The sequence below is a fragment of the Salmo salar genome, chromosome 10, assembly GCF_965601325.2.
Source record: "Salmo salar chromosome 10, fSalSal1, whole genome shotgun sequence".
Taxonomy (NCBI): Eukaryota; Metazoa; Chordata; class Actinopteri; order Salmoniformes; family Salmonidae; genus Salmo; species Salmo salar.
The window spans coordinates 58,642,501-58,666,474 of NC_138300.1; the positions used below are offsets into that span (position 1 = coordinate 58,642,501).

Below are 23,974 nucleotides of genomic sequence, written 5' to 3' on the forward strand. Positions count from 1 at the left end.
TTCTTCTCCAGGTTCTTCGAGGCCGCCAAGTTATCAGGTATAAAAACATGGTTCTCTCATATAAAGTGATCTCACGCTGCATCCCAATTCTCCATCCTTCTCCCCCCCCCCCCCAAAAAAAAAGTGCCTTCACATACTTCTTATCACAGATTTAATCCTTGGCATGAGGGAGATTGACATATTTAGACTGTGTCCAAAATGGCAGCCTATTCCCTATGTAGTCGCAGATGATCCATTATATTTGACCAGATAATGTAGTGACCGCTTTAACAATGAAAATAAATGTCTTCAAAGTGGAAGGCAGTTGGGAGGAGGCAAGGTCAGGTGGAACTATTCTAGCCAATGAGAGGGCAGATACGTGTTTGAACAACAGGCACAACGGTTTTCATTAGTTACCGCAGCCACAAAGTCAAAATTGGCTATATTGAAAAGAATGGTGTAAATCAACTCTAGGGGGTAAAAACAAAGGTAGGGGCATGGATCAGAAAATCAAAAATAGTGTCTGGTATGGGAATTTCTTATAAAGATCAGGAGGAAAATATCCCTGGACTGTCCATAGATTAATAAATGTGTAACTAAATCAAGCCAATCGGGGGAGATTGAATTGTTTGTGCCAGAAGAGCATGTGCTGGAACCCACACCAACATGGTAGGACTATATGTATATATGGGCTGGAACCCACACTAACATGGTAGGACTATATATGTATATATGGGCTGGATCCCACACCAACATGGCAGGACTATATATGTATATATGGGCTGGAACCCACACCAACATGGTAGCACTATATATGTATATATGGGCTGGAACCCACATCAACATGGTAGGACTATATATGTATATATGGGCTGGAACCCACACCAACATGGTAGAACTATATGTATATATGGGCTGGAACCCACATCAACATGGTAGGACTATATGTATATATGGGCTGGAACCCACACCAACATGGTAGGACTATATATGTATATATGGGCTGGAACCCATATTAACATGGTAGGACTATATATGTATATATGGGCTGGAACCCACACCAACATGGTAGAACTATATGTATATATGTGCTGGAACCCACATCAACATGGTAGAACTATATGTATATATGGGCTGGAACCCACATCAACATGGTAGGACTATATGTATATATGGGCTGGAACCCACATCAACATGGTGGGACTATATGTATATATGGGCTGGAACCCACACCAACATGGTAGGACTATATATATGTATATATGGGCTGGAACCCACACCAACATGGTAGGACTATATATGTATATATGGGCTGGATCCCACACCAACATGGTAGGACTATATATGTATATATGGGCTGGAACCCACATCAACATGGTAGGACTATATATATGTATATATGGGCTGGAACCCACACCAACATGGTAGGACTATATATGTATATATGGGCTGGATCCCACACCAACATGGTAGGACTATATATGTATATATGGGCTGGAACCCACATCAACATGGTAGGACTATATGTATATATGGGCTGGAACCCACATCAACATGGTAGGACTATATGTATATATGGGCTGGAACCCACATCAACATGGTAGTTGGCTAGAAACCTTAATTAACATGTCCTCTTTTTCAATAATATATACTGTAGATCTCAGAAAGTCATGGGCATGCATCACTGTGCTCCATTCCGTAGGCTACCTCACTGTTTTCAAAGTCTACTTGTCTTTACGTCTGATATTATAAGCCTGTGTCTGCAATGACTTTTGATAGGCTACTGTAAGCTATAGTTTAGCTGTAGGCCCTACAGTACCATTTAGGATGTTTATTCATTTTATGTTTGGTGTTTCAGCGTTTAAAAGCCAGGGAGAGAGGAATGATGATTTTGATAGCAGGCGAATGGCTCGACTGCCCCCGTATGGAGAGAAAGCGGGTTTTCAGTGAACGTATCTAAATCACAAAGCTCATTTGAATGCTAAGGGGGGGGGGAAATCACTACAAAAGAGTGATCAAATTAAGATCTGACATCTGTAGGGAATAGGGAGGAAGGATCACTGTTAGTGTGGCAGAGAGACAGCGACAGTGGGAGGAAGGATCACTGTTAGCGTGGCAGAGAGACAGCGACAGTGGGAGGAAGGATCACTGTTAGCGTGGCAGAGAGACAGCGACAGTGGGAGGAAGGATCACTGTTAGCGTGGCAGAGAGACAGCGACAGTGGGAGGAAGGATCACTGTTAGCGTGGCAGAGAGACAGCGACAGTGGGAGGAAGGATCACTGTTAGCGTGGCAGAGAGACAGCGACAGTGGGAGGAAGGATCACTGTTAGCGTGGCAGAGAGACAGCGACAGTGGGAGGAAGGATCACTGTTAGCGTGGCAGAGAGACAGCGACAGTGGGAGGAAGGATCACTGTTAGCGTGGCAGAGAGACAGCGACAGTGGGAGGAAGGAAAGGCAATGCTGCTTAGCCACCAGTTTCCATTAGTGCTGCTCTCCCTCTTGTTCTCCTTCCCTGCTGATGGGCCTCTGGTAAAAAGGAGTGGACTATATAGGGAACAGGATGGGATTTGGGAAGCAGGCGTTCTGTTTATTCCGCTGATTTAACCTATTATGCATATTCCCAGGTCCTGCACTTCCTAAAAACAAGTTCATTGTGGCGATCAATTGGACAGGCATCACTTTCCTGGACGAGAAGGAGAGGAGACTGCTGCAGCTCTCCTACCCAGAGGTCACTGGGGTCAATACCATGAGGTACAGCACAGGTAGCTATAGGTTAAAGCTCACAGTTAAGGTGAGTCCTAAACGACACCCTATATAATGCACTACTATAGGGCCCATAAAGTTCTGATCAAACGTAGTGCGCTATATAGGGAATAGGGTGCCGTTTGGGACGTCCCCAGGAAGCTAGGTCAAAGGCTGCACAGTGGTTGGACAGTTTTTGTGTCATGGGAACATTTGCATTAACCTAATGAATGTTCTAGGAACTTTCACAGGTTCAATTTTGGTTTGCTGGGAAAACATTACTGGTACATTGTGCTATTACATTACCTGGAAACCTAATGTGAATGTTTGGGGAATGTTCTGTGGTGGTTGTCATAGATGTTGGGCACAACATTTTAGTGAATGTTAGAACATTCCAAGGATATATATTTATTTTTATTTATTTATTTATTTATATAAAAATAGATTTTGTTATCAAAAACATTATCTGTATTTTTTGGGGATGTTATCATGCTAATGTTAGCTGAGATTCTGTAGTTAGGGTTTTATCTAACGTTCTGGGAATGTTCCTGGTTTGCTGGGTAGTGAATACGACCCCTGGATTATGTCTTGGATACTACGTTATGAGTTAACTAGTATATTTCAGTAATATGAGTGATTCTCCTCCTTCCACTCAGGGAGGGCAAGACGTTTGGCCAGTCTGTGAGTCTCCTGACTCTGAAAGGAGACTTCTCTCTGAACGCGGTGATGGCTGGGAACATAGCAGAGCTGGTGCATATGTTCCTGGGAGGACTGAGGGAACGCTCCCAGTATGCTGTGGCCCTGCAGGAAGTCAACCAAGGTAAAACGAACACCAACCAAGGATTTAGAAACATTTGTATTTTAGCTCAATTTAATCAAGTTTTAGATACGTTGGTTTCAACATACAAAAATTGCATCTTTAAGTTGAACATACTTAGTTTTGTTTAGTACAGTAGTATGTCAGCTATATTCATTGGTTTCTCTCCAATTCAATATAATTCAATGTAAGGGGTTTTATTGGCATGGGAAACATATGTTAACATTGCCAAAGCAAGTGGAGTAGATAATATACAAAAGTGAAATAAACAATAAAAATGAACAGTAAACATTACACTCACAGTAGTTCCAAAAGAATAAAGACATTACAAATGTCATATTATGTATATATACAGTTTGGTAACGATGTGCAAATGGTAACGAAAGTACAAAAGGGAAAATAAACGTGCATACATATGGGTTGTATTTACAATGGTGTTTGTTCTTCACTGGTTGACCTTTTCTTGTGGCAACAGGTCACAAATCTTGCTGCTGTGATGGCACACTGTGGTATTTCACCCAATAGATACGGGAGGTTATCAAAATCGGCTTTGTTTTCTAATTCTTTGTGGGTCTGTGTAATCTGAGGGAAATATGTGTCTCTAATATGGTCATACATTTGGCAGAAGGTTAGGAAGTGCAGCTCAGTTTCCACCTCATTTTGTGGGCAGTGTGCACATAGCCTGTCTTCTCTTGAGAGTCAGGTCTGCCTACGGTGGCCTCTCTCAATAGCAAGGCTATGCTCACTGAGTCTGTACATAGTCAAAGCTTTCCTTAAGTTTGGATCAGTCACAGTGGTCAGGCATTCTGCCACTGTGTACTCTCTGTTTAGGGCCAAATAGCATTCTAGTTTGCTCCCAATTCTTTCCAATGTGTCAAGTAATAATATTTTTGTTTTCTCATGATTTGGTTGGGTCTAATTGTGTTGCTGTCCTGGGGCTCTGTGGAGTCTGTTTGTGTTTGTGAACAGAGCCCCACAACCAGCTTGCTTAGGGGGCTCTTCTCCAGGTTCATCTCTCTGTAGGTGATGGCTTTGTTATGGAAGGTTTGGGATTCGCTTCCTTTTAGGTGGTTGTAGAATTTAACGTCTCTTTTCTGGATTTTGATAATTAGCGGGTATCGGCCTAATTCTGCTCTGCATGCATTATTTGGTGTTCTACGTTGTACATAGAGGATATTTTTGCAGAATTCTGCATGCGGAGTCTTGATTTGGTGTTTGTCCCATTTTGTGGTTTCTCTCTTTCCCCCAGTCTCTCTCTCTTTCTTTCTCTCTCTTTCTTTCTCTCTCTCTCTTTCTCTCTCTTTCTCTCTTTCTCTCTCTCTCTCTTTCTTTCTCTCTCTCTCTTTCTCTCTTTCTTTCTCTTTTTTTCTTTCTCTTTTTTTCTTTCTCCTCTCTTCTTTCCCTCAGTCTCTCTCTCTCTTCTTTCCCTCAGTCTCTCTCTCTCTCTTCTTTCCCTCAGTCTCTCTCTCTCTCTTCTTTCCCTCAGTCTCTCTATCTCTTCTTTCCCTCGGGCTCTCTCTCTCTCTTCTTTCCCTCAGTCTCTCTCTCTCTCTCTTCTTTCCCTCAGTCTCTCTCTCTCTCTTCTTTCCCTCAGTCGCTCTCTCTCTCTTCTTTCCCTCAGTCGCTCTCTCTCTCTTCTTTCCCTCAGTCGCTCTCTCTCTCTTCTTTCCCTCAGTCTCTCTCTCTCTCTCTCTTCTTTCCCTCAGTCTCGCTCTCTCTTCTTTCCCTCAGTCTCGCTCTCTCTTCTTTCCCTCAGTCTCTCTCTCTCTTCTTTCCCTCAGTCTCGCTCTCTCTTCTTTCCCTCAGTCTCGCTCTCTCTTTTCTTTCCCTCAGTCTCTCTCTCTCTCTCTCTCTCTCTCTTCTTTCCCTCAGTCTCTCTCTCTCTCTCTTCTTTCCCTCAGTCTCTCTCTCTAATTTGCTTTTTTGGCATGACACAAAAATTTACATATTGCCAAAGCTTTGGACATTTAAAACTGTAACAACAATAACCAAGGGTCAAAATAACCATACAGTGGACAATAACAATAAGCATACAGTAGAAGACATGTGCAGGTTGATTGGTCTGTTAGACACTGTCCCTCATCTTATGGCAGGCAGCAATGTAGTGCGCTGCCAACCCACAGCTCTCTGCGTCCTCACCCAACAGGACAGGTAGCCTCATCAGAGAGGTTTTTGACACTTGAATAAGGATTTCAAATTTGGGGAAATGACACACTCTAATTTGGGGAAATGACACTCTAATTTAGGGAAATGAAACGCGCTCTCTCTCTCTGTCTCTCTCTCATATAGACGACCCTACGTTCCTGAGCTTTAAGAAAGGAGAGCTGATTGTCCTCATTAAAGACGACGAGCTGACTGTCGGCCGCGGCTGGATCAAGGGCAAGAACGAACGCACCGGCAAAACGGGGGCGGTACCCACCGACGCCATCCTGGTCCTGCCCACTCTCACCAAACCAACCAATGAAGTCATGGTATGAATGCATGTTCTTGTTTTACTATCTAAGATGAAATATGGGCTGAAGAAATGGAATCCTTAATTTTACTCTTACTGCTACTGATGATGCTATTTTGAAGTAAGGTTTTATTCATGGTGATTTGTGGTTGTTTTACCTACCTTATTTCAATACCCTGATCATTATCAGTCAGGTTAAATTACTAAAATGTTTCCAGAGTCTTCTTAACCTGTCACCTGACCAGAGGAAGAGCATCATGGCAGCCAATCAGAAGGAGACAGGCACCGTGGAGCGAGTGGCCCCCGTAACCCTCAAAGAGTTCTCCTATGAATACTTCAGGTAACAGTTCTCCTATGAATACTTCAGGTAACAGTTCTCCTATGAATACTTCAGGTAACAGTTCTCCTACCAGTACTTCAGGTAACAGTTCTCCTACCAGTACTTCATGTAACAGTTCTCCTACCAATACTTCAGGTAACAGTTCTCCTACCAGTACTTCAGGTAACAGTTCTCCTATGAATATTTCAGGTAACAGTTCTCCTACCAGTACTTCAGGTAACAGTTCTCCTATGAATATTTCAGGTAACAGTTCTCCTATGAATATTTCAGGTAACAGTTCTCCTATGAATACTTCAGGTAACAGTTCTCCTACCAGTACTTCAGGTAACAGTTCTCCTACCAGTACTTCAGGTAACAGTTCTCCAACCAGTACTTCAGGTAACAGTTCTCCTACCAGTACTTCAGGTAACTGTTCTCCTACCAGTACTTCAGGTAACTGTTCTCCTACCAGTACTTCAGGTAACTGTTCTCCTACCAATACTTCAGGTAACTGTTCTCCTACCAATACTTCAGGTAACTGTTCTCCTACTAATACTTTTGGTAACTGTTCTCCTACCAATACTTCAGGTAACTGTTCTCCTACCAATACTTCAGGTAACTGTTCTCCTACCAATACTTCAGGTAACTGTTCTCCTACCAATACTTCAGGTAACAGAGAAACTTCTAATACGATATTAACAGAAAAAGTGATAATAGTATAGCCAAGAATATTTCGATATATATGGTATAGAACTAACACATGTAATATATATTATATATATAGTAATATATATGGGAAAACATCCTGATTTTCACAGCTCCTAAAAGTTCTGTACTTCTGTCTGTCCCTCCAGGCAGCCCATCAAGGATGTGAACCGTCAGGTGATCTCTAAGAACGTGGCCCCTGAGAGGCTGTGGGTCAACTCCAGGGAGCCAATCAAACAGCCCCTTCTTAAGAAGCTGGCGGGGAACTTTGAGCTCAGCCACCGAGCCTGCCTGGCCTTCACTGATATCCTTTAATAATTGATTTACTACCTTCTCACTGACAGATTACTTCCACATTATCTTCAAGATCATCTTTGGAATCGCCTCAACGTTGCATTTTAGTAATTTAGCAAGTACTCTTATCTAGAGTGACATATTCTGATCTTCAGTGATATCCTTATTGAGAAAAGAAAATGCTGTCACTACCTTGCTTTCTATTCAGACCAAAGTGCATGGACAGTGATGCAGACCCGAAGATGAAACTATATATGATATGCAGAAACCAGTTGCACTTATTGTAAGTGGCTAAATGTGTTAAATGTCTTTTGTGGTAGGATGGCAAATGACATGCAGTTTGTTTAAATACAGTTTTCAGAGATGTGTTCCTACCAGTCCTTGACCTGTGTGTACCTATCCTGAAGTACATGGGGGACTACCCCACAAAGCAGATACAGAGTCCTGTAGAGTTGACAGACCAGATCTTTGGCCCAGCCACCAAGGACGAGGCCCTGAGAGACGAGATCTACTGTCAGATCATGAAACAGATGACCAGCAACAATAACAGGTAGGCTGTTAGGGCCTGTTTCCCAGACACATAGACCAACAACAACAGGTAGGCTGTTAGGGCCTGTTTCACAGACACATAGACCAACAACAACAGGTAGGCTGTTAGGGCCTGTTTCACAGACACATAGACCAACAACAACAGGTAGGCTGTTAGGGCCTGTTTCACAGACACATAGACCAACAACAACAGGTAGGCTGTTAGGGCCTGTTTCACAGACACATAGACCAACAACAACAGGTAGGCTGTTAGGGCCTGTTTCACAGACACATAGACCAACAATAACAGGTAGGCTGTTAGGGCCTGTTTCACAGACACATAGACCAACAACAACAGGTAGGCTGTTAGGGCCTGTTTCACAGACACATAGACCAACAATAACAGGTAGGCTGTTAGGGCCTGTTTCACAGACACATAGACCAACAACAACAGGTAGGCTGTTAGGGCCTGTTTCACAGACACATAGACCAACAACAACAGGTAGGCTGTTAGGGCCTGTTTCACAGACACATAGACCAACAACAACAGGTAGGCTGTTAGGGCCTGTTTCCCAGACACATAGACCAACAACAACAGGTAGGCTGTTAGGGCCTGTTTCACAGACACATAGACCAACAACAACAGGTAGGCTGTTAGGGCCTGTTTCACAGACACATAGACCAACAACAACAGGTAGGCTGTTAGGGCCTGTTTCACAGACACATAGACCAACAACAACAGGTAGGCTGTTAGGGCCTGTTTCACAGACGCGGATATAGATTAGCAAAGACTAAAAATATGAAATGTTCAATGGAGATTCTTAATGTCAGTCCAGGGCTAGACTTCATCTGTGTAAATCATGAGGGGCTTTTTAACTGTAATCTAAATTCATGGTAGAATGAACCCTTTGGGAAAGATATTTCAAACAGAGCAACAGCGGAAAGAACAACGGCGGAAAGGACAACGGCGGAAAGGACAACGGCGGAAAGGACAACAGAGGAGAAAATAGGAAAGGAGAAGGGGAAAGGACAACAGGGGAGAAAATAGGAAAGGAGAAGGGGAAAGGACAACAGGGGAGAAAATAGGAAAGGAGAAGGGGAAAGGACAACAGGGGAAAGGACAACAGAGGAGAGGACAACATAGGAGAGGACCTAAAGAGGACAACGGAGGAGAGGACAACGGAGGAGAGGACAACAGAGGAGAGGACAACAGAGGAGAGGACAACAGAGGAGAGGACAACAGAGGAGAGGACAACAGAGGAGAGGACCACAGAGGAGAGGACCTAAAGAGGAGAGGACCTAAAGAGGACAACGGAGGAGAGGACAACAGAAGACAACGGAGGAGAGGACAACAGAGGACAACGGAGGAGAGGACAACAGAAGACAACGGAGGAGAGGACAACAGAAGACAACAACAGAAGACAACGGAGGAGAGGACAACAGATGACAACGGAGGAGAGGACAACAGAGGACAACGGAGGAGAGGACAACAGAAGAGGACAACGGAGGAGAGGACAATGGAGGAGAGGACATTTGTTTTGCAAAATATGTGGGTCTCAAAACAGGTGGGGCCCCACCTGCCCTGAATGACGAGTCGCCACTGCTCCTATACGTAGATGGGAGGTTATACAACACAAGAGGAAGAATAGTTTTTCCTAATGTGGTGTTGCTGATCCTGTAACAATGATGTTGTAACATCCTCAGCCCAGGTTCAGTTTGGAGCAGGGCTGGCACCTGTTGTGGCTGTGCTGTTGTCTCTGATGATGATAATGATGGTGTTGTTGTTAGGTTCAGTTTGGAGCAGGGCTGGCAGCTGCTGTGGCTGTGCTGTTGTCTCTGATGATGATAATGATGATAATGATGATAATGATGGTGTTGTTGTTAGGTTCAGTTTGGAGCAGGGCTGGCAGCTGCTGTTGTCTCTGATGATGATGATGGTATTGATGGTGTTGTTGTTAGGTTCAGTTTGGAGCAGGGCTGGCAGCTGCTGTGGCTGTGTTGTCGTCTCTGATGATAATGATGATAATGATGGTGTTGTTGTTAGGTTCAGTTTGGAGCAGGGCTGGCAGCTGCTGTGGCTGTGTTGTCGTCTCTGATGATAATGATGATAATGATGGTGTTGTTGTTAGGTTCAGTTTGGAGCAGGGCTGGCAGCTGCGTTTGTCTCTGATGATGATAATGATGGTATTGATGGTGTTGTTGTTAGGTTCAGTTTGGAGCAGGGCTGGCAGCTGCTGTGGCTGTGCTGTTGTCTCTGATGATAATGATGATAATGATGGTATTGATGGTGTTGTTGTTAGGTTCAGTCTGGAGCAGGGCTGGCAGCTGCTGTGGCTGTGTTGTGGTCTCTTCCCTCCAAGCCAGTCGCTGCTCAAACACACCCAGCGCTTCCTGGAGTCCCGACGGCGTGAACCCCTGGCCCCTGACTGTCTACAGCGCCTACAGGGATCACTGAGGTACATGAGCACATCAAATACTGAATGTCTTTACTTACTGTACCTATTATGCTGGTCTATTAAACTGCATCTCCTCAACCCCATTAAACTGCATCTCCTCAACCCCATTAAACTGCGTCTCCTCAACCCCATTAAACTGCGTCTCCTCAACCCCATTAAACTGCGTCTCCTCAACCCCATTAAACTGCGTCTCCTCAACCCCATTAAACTGCGTCTCCTCAACCCCATTAAACTGCGTCTCCTCAACCCCATTAAACTGCGTCTCCTCAACCCCATTAAACTGCATCTCTTCAACCCCATTAAACTGCGTCTCCTCAACCCCATTAGAGGCGGCCTATTAAACTGCGTCTCCTCAACCCCATTAAACTGCATCTCCTCAGCCCCATTAAACTGCATCTCCTCAACCCCATTAAACTGCATCTCCCCAACCCAGAGGTTCTTAAACTTTTTCAGCCTGGGACCCAATTTAGAAATGTTGTTTTCCTGGGTCCCAAGCTGAGGTAAATATGCAACTATATGTAAATATCCGTACATTTCAATGCCCTTATTGCCTAAAACAAATGCAATATAGATAAAAACAAATAACAACGAAAATAAATATTAATATAAATATCTATTAATGTTTATTTTCCCTCATTAAAAACACTATTACATATGTGTCTAGGTTGGAACTGTTGCTGTTAAAATACAATAAATCATTTTCATTCTGAACTGGAATAAACGGATTGATCACATCACACAGATGAATAACAGAACAGACACACAGGCTTTTTGAAAATGCAACCCTAAGAAACAGTACAGATGAACAATGATCAGGCCTACTGTACATCTTACTGTACATCCTACTGTAGAAAATCAGGCCTACTGTACATCCTACTGTACATCCTACTGTACATCCTACTGTACATCTTACTGTACATGCTACTGTACATCTTACTGTACATCTTACTGTAGAAATGATCAGGCCTACTGTACATCTTACTGTAGAAATGATCAGGCCTACTGTACATCTTACTGTACATCTTACTGTTGAAATGATCAGGCCTACTGTACATCTTACTGTACATCTTACTGTAGAAATGATCAGGCCTACTGTACATCTTACTGTACATCTTACTGTAGAAATGATCAGGCCTACTGTACATCTTACTGTAGAAATGATCAGGCCTACTGTACATCTTACTGTAGAAATGATCAGGCCTACTGTACATCTTACTGTAGAAATGATCAGGCCTACTGTACATCCTACTGTAGAAATGATCAGGCCTCCTGTACATCCTACTGTACATCTTACTGTAGAAATGATCAGGCCTCCTGTACATCCTACTGTACATCTTACTGTAGAAATGATCAGGCCTCCTGTACATCTTACTGTGCATCCTACTGTGCATCCTACTGTGCATCCTACTGAACATCTTACTGCACATCTCACTGCACATCTTACTGGACATCTTACTGGACATCCTACTGTAGAAATTACTGTTGAAAGAAAGTCTAGGTTGGAGCTGTTGCTGTTTTAAAATACAATACGTATGTTTTTTTTATCTGAACGAGAATTAACTGATTCATTACATCACACAGATGTAGACCAGAAAACACACACACACAGTCCTAATGAGAGGTCTGTGGCTGGTTGAAGTTTTCAACAAGCATGTCTATTCTGGGCTCCGTTTTTGACACTGCAACACAGAAGAATGCTCAGCATTGAGTCTGTTTCTGTACTTGTTTTTTTAAGTATGTAAGAGTTGAGAACCCTGTCTCGTATCGGCATGAGGCGCCAAACTGGACCAGAACATCTACTGCTTTCTCAGTCAGACAGGAGACCACTTCCTGTTGTAGATGGAACAACCCAGAACCTTGTGAGTGGGTTCTCAGTTAGGCAGGAGACCACTTCCTGTTGTAGATGGAACAACCCAGAACTGTGTGAGTGGGTTCTCAGTCAGGCAGGAGACCACTTCCTGGTGTAGATGGAACAACCCAGAACTGTGTGAGTGGGTTTATCTCAAATAGCATCTTGCTTCAATCAGTTTATTCCAGTTAAGAATAACAATTATTGTATTTTAACAACAACAGTTCCAACCTAGGCTAGTTTTGAACAATCATTTCTACAGTAAAATGTACAGTAGGCCTGATAATTTTTCATCTCCATATGTACTGTTACTAGGGTTGCACTATCAGTAGATAGCTTGCTTTGGTGAATGTTAGCTATTAGCTGTGTACAAGGCCAGGAGATTGTTTGGAAGAGAAACTCACATCTACTACTATGAGAGATACTACTCCCTTATTTCTGCTAATCATCACCTGTTATAAAATGACAACAATGCCTTGCTATCTGACTTACTTATCCACAGTCGAAACAGTTTCCTGAAGCATTCTGCCCTGTTCTGGGTTTACCGTCACGCTGCCCTGTTCTGATAGAACTCCCTGGGTTTACCATCATGCTGTCCTGTTCTGATAGAACTCCCTGGGTTTACCGTCATGCTGTCCTGTTCTGATAGAACTCCCTGGGTTTACCGTCATGCTGCCCTGTTCTGATAGAACTCCCTGGGTTTACCATCATGCTGTCCTGTTCTGATAGAACTCCCTGGGTTTACCATCATGCTGTCCTGTTCTGATAGAACTCCCTGGGTTTACCGTCATGCTGTCCTGTTCTGATAGAACTCCCTGGGTTTACCGTCATGCTGCCCTGTTCTGATAGAACTCCCTGGGTTTACCGTCATGCTGTCCTGTTCTGATAGAACTCCCTGGGTTTACCGTCACGCTGCCCTGTTCTGATAGAACTCCCTGGGTTTACCGTCACGCTGCCCTGTTCTGAAAGAACTCCATGGGTTTACCGTCATCCTGCCCTGTTCTGAAAGAACTCCATGGGTTTACCGTCATCTTGTCCTGTTCTGATAGAACTCCCTGGGTTTACCGTCATGCTGTCCTGTTCTGATAGAACTCCCTGGGTTTACCATCACGCTGCCCTGTTCTGATAGAACTCCCTGGGTTTACCGTCATGCTGTTCTGATAGAACTCCCTGGGTTTACCGTCATGCTGTCCTGTTCTGATAGAACTCCCTGGGTTTACCGTCATGCTGTGGATGTTTTGGTCAGGATGTGTCGTTATATTAATCTGTTCGTTATGAGAGACTCATTACTAAGCATAAAACACATTGTGGTCGCTCCTCGTTATAAGTTTGTATGAAAGAGAGAAACTCATCGCTGTTTATGCGTTTCATGACAATTGAGTTCAGACAGAACTTAATGGCTAGCATGAGTCCGTTTAATGACAGCGGTGAGTGATGACGAGTGGGAATGACAAGTCAGTGGCGGACAGCGCATCATCTGCTGCTGAACCACAGCGCTGCGTCGTGATCTTCAAAAAAACACTGCAGGAAAAAAAGATCCGGTGAACCGTGAAGCACACGGGCATCTCCCTCTCACACTCATGCAGCTGCCAAACTGAGCAGAGACCGCTGCTGAGCAGAGACCGCTGCTGAGCAGAGACCGCTGCTGAACAGAGAGTGCAGATGCAGAGTGTGGTGCTAGTAACACCAAGGTTGTTGGTTCAGTTCTAGCAGGCATCAGGTCAGGGGTTAGAGGTCAGGGGTTAGAGGTCAGGGGTTAGAGGTTAGGGTGGTTATACTGTAATGTGTGTTATCTATCAGGATAGAGCCCAGGAAGCTGCCTTCTCACCAGGTGGAGGTCAGGGGTTAGAGGTTAAGGTGGTTATACTGTAATGTGTGTTATCTATCAGGATAGAGCCCAGGAAGCTGCCTCCTCACCATGTGGAGGTCAGGGGTTAGAGGTTAAGGTGGTTGTACTGTAATGTGTGTTATCTATCAGGATAGAGCCCAGGAAGCTGCCTCCTCACCAGGTGGAGGTCAGGGGTTAGAGGTCAGGGGTTAGTGGTTAAGGTGGTTGTACTGTAATGTGTGTTATCTATCAGGATAGAGCCCAGGAAGCTGCCTCCTCACCAGGTGGAGATAGATGCCATTCAACAGAACTCCACCCAGATCTTCCACAAGGTCCACTTCCCCAACGACATGGAGGAGGTAAAGAGCCCTACGCCATGACGGGTTACTCTGACAAGTGCTAAGCTAAACTTCTCATAATTTGTACAAAAAAACATGGTACAGTCACTTTCATAAACACTGGTCCTTTGAGCTGGATCGGAACAATTGTCCAGGCAAATGGTGTTTCTTTTGTTGCACCTGTATAGAACCTGTACTGAACTGTACTATATGTCCCCTGGGGTTACTTCCACTATTATCTCTCACATCCCTCACACCCTGGGGCGGCAGGGTAGCCTAGTGGTTAGAGCGTTGGACTAGTAACCGAAAGGTTGCAAGTTCAGATCCCCGAGCTGACATGGTACAACTCTGTCGAGGCAAGTTCGTTCCTGTTCCTAGGCCGTCATTGAAAATAAGAATTTCTTCTTAACTGACTTGCCTAGTTAAATAAAGATAAAATAAATAAATAAAAAAATCCCTTCACCTCCACTAATATCTCTCTCATCCCTACTCCCTGTCCTCTTCCCTCTGTAGATCTTTGAGGTCAACACCAGTACTAGGATCAGGGACCTCTGTCAGACCATCTCCACCAAGCTCCAGCTGGTCTCATCTGACGGCTTCAGCATCTTCGTCAAAACACCTGACAAGGTTTGTCATCGATATAACAATATCATCAATAAATGTCATTATAACCTCAGTGATTCATAGTAGCCTGGTTCCCCTGGACTCATATGGTCTTTGGCAAGACAGCACGAACAGATCTGAGACCAGGCTAGATTCCTGAATCTCAGATATACAACAAGTAGATTTAAGTCTCTAGTTTGCGTGACGTCCTTTTTGTCCGTATGTCGTCCAGGTTCTCAGTCTGAATGATTCAGACTACTTCTTTGACAGCCTGAGACAGATCACTGATTGGTCCAAGAAAGCCAAGAGTGTCAAAGAGGGTAAGATAAGATCACATCATGACTTAGAAATGCCATTGATATTACCCACGACCCAGTTTTGAACCCTTAACAATGGTGTGTCTGCCTGTCTGCCTGTCTGTCTGCCTGTCTGTCTGTCTGTCTGTCTGTCTGTCTGTCTGTCTGTCTGTCTGTCTGTCTGTCTGTCTGTCTGTCTGTCTGTCTGTCTGTCTGTCTGTCTGTCTGTCTGTCTGTCTGTCTGTCTGTCTGTCTGTCTGTCTGTCTGTGTGTAGGAGGACCCATGAACATGTCCTACCAAGTGTTCTTCATGAGGAAGCTGTGGTTTAACGTCAATCCTGGCAGAGACCTGGAGGCTGACCTCATCTTTCACTACCCTCAGGTACGTTACAATGCCTGAGTCCCAAACAACACCTTCCCTGTGTAGTGAAAGACTACTTTCAACCAGGGGCCGGTTATTTTATTTTGAAGGGAAATGTGTATATATTTTTTTTATGTCAAAACATAATATTTTTTATGAATATCGCTGAGAATTTAAGAAAAAAAAATGTCAATAAATTTTTTTAAATAATGTTTGAGCAGGGGAATAAAGGACTAGCCATGGCAAAACATTTTCTCTCTGCTTCCAATATACCTTTTTTAGCTAATTGGCTACATTTACATTTTAGTCATTTAGCAGATGCTCTTTTCCAGAGCGACTTACAGTAGTGAATGCATACATTTCATAATTTTTTTCCCCCGTACTGGTCCCCCGTGGGAATCGAACCCACAACCCTGGCTTTGCAAACACCATGCTCTACCAACTGAGCCACACGGGAGTTTACACTTCCTCTTCCAATGAACTGTGGGGGAGGTCAAAATAATACAACTGTCTAACAAAACTATTCATTTTGAAAATGGATGACTTCTCCTTGCCATTACCATTGGCCAAGAAGAATGTGTTCAAACATGTATAAGTTCCTTGTGCTATAGGTCTACTAAACGCTAAATAAATTATATAGGTGGATGTACTTATCTATCCAGTGCAGTTGGGACAGCGGTCGGTTGTTAGTGTATGTATTAATGCCCTCTGTGTTGTTAGTGTATGTATTAATGCCCTCTGTGTTGTTAGTGTATGTATTAATGCCCTCTGTGTTGTTAGTGCATGTATTAATGCCCTCTGTGTTGTTAGTGAATGTATTAATGTCCTCTGTGTTGTTAGTGAATGTATTAATGTCCTCTGTGTTGTTAGTGAATGTATTAATGTCCTCTGTGTTGTTAGTGTATGTATTAATGCCCTCTGTGTTGTTAGTGAATGTATTAATGCCCTCTGTGTTGTTAGTGAATGTATTAATGTCCTCTGTGTTGTTAGTGAATGTATTCAATGTCCTCTGTGTTGTTAGTGAATGTGTTAATGTCCTCTGTGTTGTTAGTGAATGTGTTAATGTCCTCTGTGTTGTTAGTGAATGTGTTAATGTCCTCTGTGTTGTTAGTGAATGTGTTAATGTCCTCTGTGTTGTTAGTGAATGTGTTAATGTCCTCTGTGTTGTTAGTGAATGTGTTAATGTCCTCTGTGTTGTTAGTGAATGTATTAATGTCCTCTGTGTTGTTAGTAAATGTATTAATGTCCTCTGTGTTGTTAGTGAATGGGTTAATGTCCTCTGTGTTTCATTTTTTTTTTTAACAGTCAATTCAGGAAGTACACTGACATTCAGCTTCCAATTCTACCTAAATGCGTTTTCAATTAGGAAAAATTGGAATTGGAATTTGGTTTACTTTCTGAATAGACCCTAACACTGCTAACAGTACATTATACTAACAGACAGCCTTTCTCTCTCCCCACTAGGAGCTACCTAAGTACCTGAGAGGGTACCATCGATGTACCAAGGAGGACATGGTGAACATAGGGGCTCTGCTCTTCAGGGTAAAGTTCAACAACGACAAGTCCCAGTTCGTTATGATCCCCAAGATGCTGAAAGATCTGGTGCCCAACGACATGCTGAAGGCCATGTCTGCTACGGACTGGCAGAAGGTAAAATCAATCAATCAATTGATCGATCAATCAATCGTTTCTTTATAAAGCCGTTTTTTTTTATTATTATTTTTTACAGTTGTCACACATCGAAGTAAGAGAGTCTCTCCTTAATACATTTACTCCTCCCTTCCTCCAAAAGTGTGCACTTGTTCACTTTCCTGGGCCGGTATAAGAAATATGGTTTACACCAATCTCAATGCCTGGGAGGAGTGTATGAGTGCACATAGTGTTCCTTCAATGACGTCATGTGGCCTGTATACAAAGACAGTCGGTAGTGTCCCTTTTGTCTGTGACTGCAGCTCCAAGTTACCCTCTACATGATCCCTGAACTCAAATGACCCTTAACTCAATTCATTAAATCGGTGAGGTCAGAGGATCAACTATGTAAAATGTTTTAGAAAGGGATTTTTTGTTGTTGTTGTTGACCATTTTAATGTCTTTGCTTACCAGAACATCGTTGCAGCCTACAACAAGCAGGCTAGTATGACTTCTGAAGAAGCCATATTAGCGTTTCTCAAGGTGGTCTGTCGCTGGCCCACCTTCGGCTGTGCTTTCTTTGAAGTGAAGGTACGGGACAGCACTTCGACACTGATTTGATTTTTTATCACAAATGAAGTTCCCTCAGGAGAAATGGGTCTTTCCAGCCGGTGTACTGCAGTAGGTTCGAAGAACACAGCTCGTTTCATGGACCCATTTTAAAGTTCTTGTAAGGCTGTGTCCCAAATGGCACCCTATGAGCCCTGGTCAATAGCAGTCCACTATATAGGGAATAGGGTGCCATTTGGGTCAAAAGTAGTGCACTATATAGGAAATAGGGTGCCATTTGGTACACACAATTAGTCTCTAAGTGATGAAAGAACAGCCACTACTCTGCTTTCCATCACCTATAGAGATGTTTTTCTTTTTCCAGCAAACATCAGACCCTAACTTCCCAGATATCGTCAGAATTGCCATCAGCAAACAGGGGGTCTCAATCATCCACCCGAAAACCAAGGTAAAACACACACACACACACACTCTTCATTCACCATCAGAGACTCCTTGTTTTCTTCTTGAGAGAATGGATTATAAAGGACTCCTCTTTAATGTTAATTACTCTATTTCTGGGGCTTTCGTTATAATGTAATTGTTTTATCAAGGCATACCAAGGAAATTTGCTTATAAATCAACTTCTGTTAGGCCAAATTGCTTCACGGCAGTTCTGTCTGATAGTCCCGCTTCCCCGCTTTAATTCAGTTAGCCTCGATTTGATTCTGGGGCATCGGGTTACATATCCACAGCCATTGGCGGCTCGAGAGTCCCGCCTTAATGCTCATTCGCTGATTGGACTGACCATCAATTAGTGTTGTAAGGGTACATCTCAGGCACACAGCTGCAACGTTGAGAGTCCACTACGGCTATAGGAATGTATTCTATGACAAACGCACAGATTTATATTTCATTTTATAATAAAAAATAAATAAAACAATTTGAAGATGTGCAACAAAACCACTTTGTGTTCATCACAAAGGGACACATTTTATACTAGATGAAATCTGAGATTGTAACGAGTTAGTAGATTCGCTAGCGACTGTAAGTCTGTGGTAAATTCACAAGGAGATGGACAACAATGAATTGAGACCAGTCCACCAGGAAATGAGTTGGATCTTCCCTGACCACTAATTAATTATATAAAACATTATTACAATAATAAGGCATCTGCAATCTAATAGCATGTCAAGTTGTAAAGTTGATTTTGAGTAGATGTTGAAACCAAACAATGTCAAGTCCTATTCCCACTTTTATCATAAATAGGTTGTTCATAGCATATACATTCTGAAAATGAAATCCAGAATGTACTATTTTTCAAACTATTTACTATAGCAGTGCATTCTAGTATGAAAAGTGCATACAAATCATAGATAAATAATAAATACTACAACAAAAAAAGGGGGAAAAATCAGCGTTTTCTAACAGTATAAGCCATTAGTAGGTAAATGTTCATGGCCCTCTCATTAAGCTATGTTTTACATGGCCGTCCACTAACATTAATATTGAACGGAGAGCATGAACAGTAAAGAGATGTCTGTCTAACCCATCTGTCTATCTGTCCCGTAGGATGTCCTCGCGACTCACCCGTTCAACCGTATCGCTAACTGGTGCAGTGGATCCACCTACTTCCACATCACCGTGGGCAACCTGGTCAAGGGAAACAAGATCCTCTGTGAAACATCACTGGTAAAGACATTTATTACCGTTTTTGTTTTTGTTTTACTGTTGACTTGTAACTAGTTATTTTGTCTACCTCTTTCTCCTATTCGTTACGGAAACCTAATGCTGCAACAGGGGAAAAAAACTGGCCAGACTTTTTCCCCCTGTGGCAGCGATTAAGCTTTCTGTAATTTTTTATTAGCTCATGTTAGAAATATTCAACCTTCAAGGCTGAAATTACATTTTTGCATCTACCTATTCATTTTGAGATTTTTTGGTATTTTTGTTCATTAATTTTAGTATTTTCTAAAAGTAAACATAGAAATGTCTAAATCTTGATTAAAATGTATATTTGCTTTAGTTTATCAGACTAACATCATCAAAATGTCCTGCATTTTTACCACATTTAAAAGCGACATACTGTACATCCATAATTACAAAGCTCACTGCATTAAATTACACATAATTTAACAGGAATAATTGAAACTATTAAAATGGATGTCCTCCCAAGATGTGTATTCCTGTTCCAGAATCTACCAATAAATATTACTTCAAACACTTTTAAACAGTGGGACAAACTCCGATAAGAATAACCAATCAGAACAACCATTACTAATGAAGACAATCAATAACAAGTACTTGGAAGATAGAACATTTCCTGCATAAATATCACCACAAAGGTCTGGACAAAGATCACCAAAATAAAAGATATCCAAACAGACTTGATCTACCAGCGAGAAAATTGTAATGGACGGCGACTTTAAGCCAAGTATGATTGATGATACATTTAAATTATGGAATGAAAAAGAACTGAGCAGGTTTCAGATGTTCACAGACAAGGGGATAGATTTAAAAATGTTAAAAAATTAAATGTATATTTATTTAACTAGGCAAGTCAGTTAAGAACAAATTCTTATTTCCAATGACGGCCCAACGCTACCTGCCGCCCCAACGCTCTAACCACCAGGCTACCTGCCGCCCCAACGCTCTAACCACCAGGCTACCTGCCGCCCCAACGCTCTAACCACCAGGCTACCTGCCGCCCCAACGCTCTAACCACCAGGCTACCTGCCGCCCCAACGCTCTAACCACCAGGCTACCTGCCGCCCCAACGCTCTAACCACCAGGCTACCTGCCGCCCCAACGCTCTAACCACCAGGCTACCTGCCGCCCCAACGCTCTAACCACCAGGCTACCTGCCGCCCCAACGCTCTAACCACTAGGTTACCTGCCGCCCCAACGCTCTAACCACCAGGCTACCTGCCGCCCCAACGCTCTAACCACCAGGCTACCTGCCGCCCCAACGCTCTAACCACCAGGCTACCTGCCGCCCCAACGCTCTAACCACCAGGCTACCTGCCGCCCCAACGCTCTAACCACCAGGCTACCTGCCGCCCCAACGCTCTAACCACTAGGTAACCTGCCGCCCCAACGCTCTAACCAATAGGCTACCTGCCGCCCCAACGCTCTAACCACCAGGCTACCTGCCTCTAACGCTCTAACCACCAGGCTACCTGCCTCTAACGCTCTAACCACCAGGCTACCTGCTGCCTCTAACGCTCTAACCACCAGGCTACCTGCTGCCCCAACGCTCTAACCACCAGGCTACCTGCCGCCCCAACGCTCTAACCACCAGGCTACCTGCCGCCCCAACGCTCTAACCACCAGGCTACCTGCCGCCCCAACGCTCTAACCACCAGGCTACCTGCCGTCCCAACGCTCTAACCACCAGGCTACCTGCCGTCCCAACGCTCTAACCACCAGGCTACCTGCCGCCCCAACGCTCTAACCACCAGGCTACCTGCCGTCCCAACGCTCTAACCACCAGGCTACCTGCCGTCCCAACGCTCTAACCACTAGGTTACCTGCCGCCCCAACGCTCTAACCACTAGGTTACCTGCCGATACGTTTGAGAATCTAAAAAAGTACAACCTCCAGAACTCTCAGTTTTACAATTATTCACAGTACAAGTTACTTTACTTATACAGAATTATCCAAGACGACACAAAATATAAGAATATTATAGCGGTAACTAATTGAGAAGACAAGCTGCAAATAGTAATAAACAAAGACGACTGTGAGGATGTCTAGAAAAACATCCAAGACAACAAACTCAGACATTATAGTAGTATAAAAAATGTATAGGCCCTAACAGGAGATAACATGTATATGTTTTAAACGGACGTGTGTGTGTGTGTGTGTGTGTGTGTGTATTCTAAATATATATATATTTTTAATCCTCATCAATATACTGTACACACAATGCCCCATAATGACAATGCAAAATCATTTTTTTGGTGCAAATTTATTTAAAAAAAACTGAAATATGACATTTACATAAATATTCAGACCCTTTACTCAGTACTTTGTTGAAGCACCTTTGGCAATGATTACAGCCTCAAATTCTTCTTGGATATGACGCAACAAGCTTAGCAAACCTGTATTTGGGTAGTTTCTCCCATTCTTCTCTGCAGATCCTCTCAAGCTCTGTCAGGTTGGATGGGGAGCGTTGCTGCACAGCTATTTTCATGTCTCTTCAGAGATGTTCGATTGTGTTCAAGTCCGGGCTCTGGCTGGGCCACTCAAGGACATTCAGAGACTTGTCCTGAAGCCACTCCTGCATTGTCTTGGCTGTGTGCTTAGGGTTCTTGCCCTGTTGGAAGGTGAACCTTCACCCCAGGCTGAGGTCCTGAGCGCTCTGGAGCAGGTTTTCATCAAGGATCTCTCTGTACTTTGCTCCGTTCATCTTTCCTTCGATCCTGACTAGTCTCCCAGTCCCTGTCGCTGAAAAACATTCCCAAAGCATGAGGCTGCTACCACCATGCTTCACCGTAGGGATGGTGCCAGGTTTCCTCCAGACGTGACACTTGGCATTCAGGGCAAAGAGTTCAATCTTAGTTTCATCAGACCAGAGAATCTTGTTTCGCATGGTCTAAGAGTCCTTTAGGTGCCTTTTGGCAAACTTCAAGCAGGCTGTCATGTGCCTTTTAGTGAGGAGTGGTTCACTCTGGCCACTCTACCATAAAGTCCTGATTGGTGGAGTGAAGCAGAGATGGTTGTCCTTCTGGAAGGTTCTCCCATCTCCACAAAGGATCTCTGGAGCTCTGTCAGAGTGACCGTTGGGATTCTTAGTTACCTCCCTGACCAAGGACCTTCTCCCCCGATTGCTCAGTTTGGCTGTGCGGCCAGCTCTAGGAAGAGTCTTGGTGGTTCCAAAAGTCTCCCATTTAAGAATGATGGTGTGTTCTTGGGGACCTTCAATGCTGCAGACAATTTTTGCTACCCTTCCCCAGATCTGTGCCTCATCACAATCCTGTCTTGGGGCTCTATGGACAATTCCTTCCACCTCATGGCTTGGTTTTTGTTCTGACATGCACTGTCAACTGTGGGACATTATGTAGACAGGTGTGTGCCTTTCCAAATCATGTCCAATCAATTGAATTTACCACAGGTGGACTCCAATCAAGTTGTAGAAATATCTCAAGGATGATCAATGGAAACAGGATGCACCTGAGATCGTTTTCATGTCTCATAGTAAAGGGCCTGAATAGTTATGTAAATAAGGTAAAAACCTGTTTTCGCTTTGTCTTTATGGGGTATTGTGTATAAATTGATGAGGAAAACATTTTATTCAATCCATTTTAGAATAAGGCTGTATTGTAACAAAATGTGGAAAAAGTCAAGGGGTCTGAATACCTTCCGATTGCACTGTATATCCTAATCTGACTTCGGTGCAGATCATGTTGTTCTTCACATTACCATCTCTGTTAAACACACACTATATCAAATCTATGTTTATTTGTCACATGCACAGGATAGCGAAGGTGTAAACGGAACAGTGAAATGGATAAATTGCATAGTGGAGTCTTTTGTTTAGACATGAAGCTAGCTAGCTAAACAATGAATCATAATCCCAACTCATAATACTATGCACCATGCATGAATCTGCAGGTAGCTAAAGCTAACCAACTAGGTTAAATGTTAGCTAGCTAGCTACAATTAGGCTATAACTAGCAATACAATACAAAATGCTTTCTTAGATACAAATAATATTACTACACAGATCATACACGACTTTCTGACAAAATTAGAAACGTATAATATCGGGAAATGTAGCTAGACTTATCCGTATACAATGGATGAATGCTTCACCCTCTGTAATGAATGCTATCGTTGCCCTTTAGTTTGAAGATGTAATCAGGAGACAGATTTTTTTATACAACAGTCTCCTGTGTTTTCTTTTCGGCTCGCTCCGCATTTGGCAATCATCTCTGCTTCCACCGGGCATTCCACTGATTTCAAAACTCTGTCAACTTCTTCCGTGACAACAACACCGTTGATCGCTGTTTCTTCCCCCATCACAATGTCTGGTTCAATGAAAATGTTTTCTACCTAAATCAAAGGATTTCCTCATAGTCTGATTCATTTTCAGAGTCAGAGAGAGTTATCATGGCACGATCGTCCTCCAGAAAGTAGTCCGGCACAACTTTTTCCCACTGATCTTTGTCGACAGCGTTATTAACTTCAGGGCAGCACTCCAACACTTTTTCAGTTCTTCATGA

At 43.3% G+C, this 23,974-nt stretch overlaps 1 protein-coding gene across 7 annotated transcripts in view; it reads left to right on the forward strand.

Annotated features, from left to right (window-relative positions):
- The window catches only part of myo7ba (myosin VIIBa), a 152,293-nt gene that overhangs the window by 126,753 nt on the left and 1,566 nt on the right, over positions 1-23,974 (forward strand). For 3 of the 7 annotated variants that reach the window (XM_045687975.2, XM_045687976.2, XM_082957105.1), the window contains 16 exons: positions 1-37; positions 2,606-2,732; positions 3,380-3,543; positions 5,830-6,011; positions 6,211-6,332; positions 7,166-7,320; positions 7,707-7,860; positions 10,139-10,294; positions 14,225-14,330; positions 14,823-14,936; positions 15,145-15,232; positions 15,484-15,590; positions 17,034-17,219; positions 17,673-17,789; positions 18,133-18,216; positions 19,320-19,439. The exon at positions 1-37 is cut by the window's left edge and continues 81 nt beyond it. In XM_045687975.2, the coding sequence (XP_045543931.2) occupies positions 1-37; positions 2,606-2,732; positions 3,380-3,543; positions 5,830-6,011; positions 6,211-6,332; positions 7,166-7,320; positions 7,707-7,860; positions 10,139-10,294; positions 14,225-14,330; positions 14,823-14,936; positions 15,145-15,232; positions 15,484-15,590; positions 17,034-17,219; positions 17,673-17,789; positions 18,133-18,216; positions 19,320-19,439 (2,019 nt within the window). The other 4 variants (XR_014379045.1, XM_045687978.2, XM_045687977.2 and 1 more) reach the window with 4 other exon arrangements.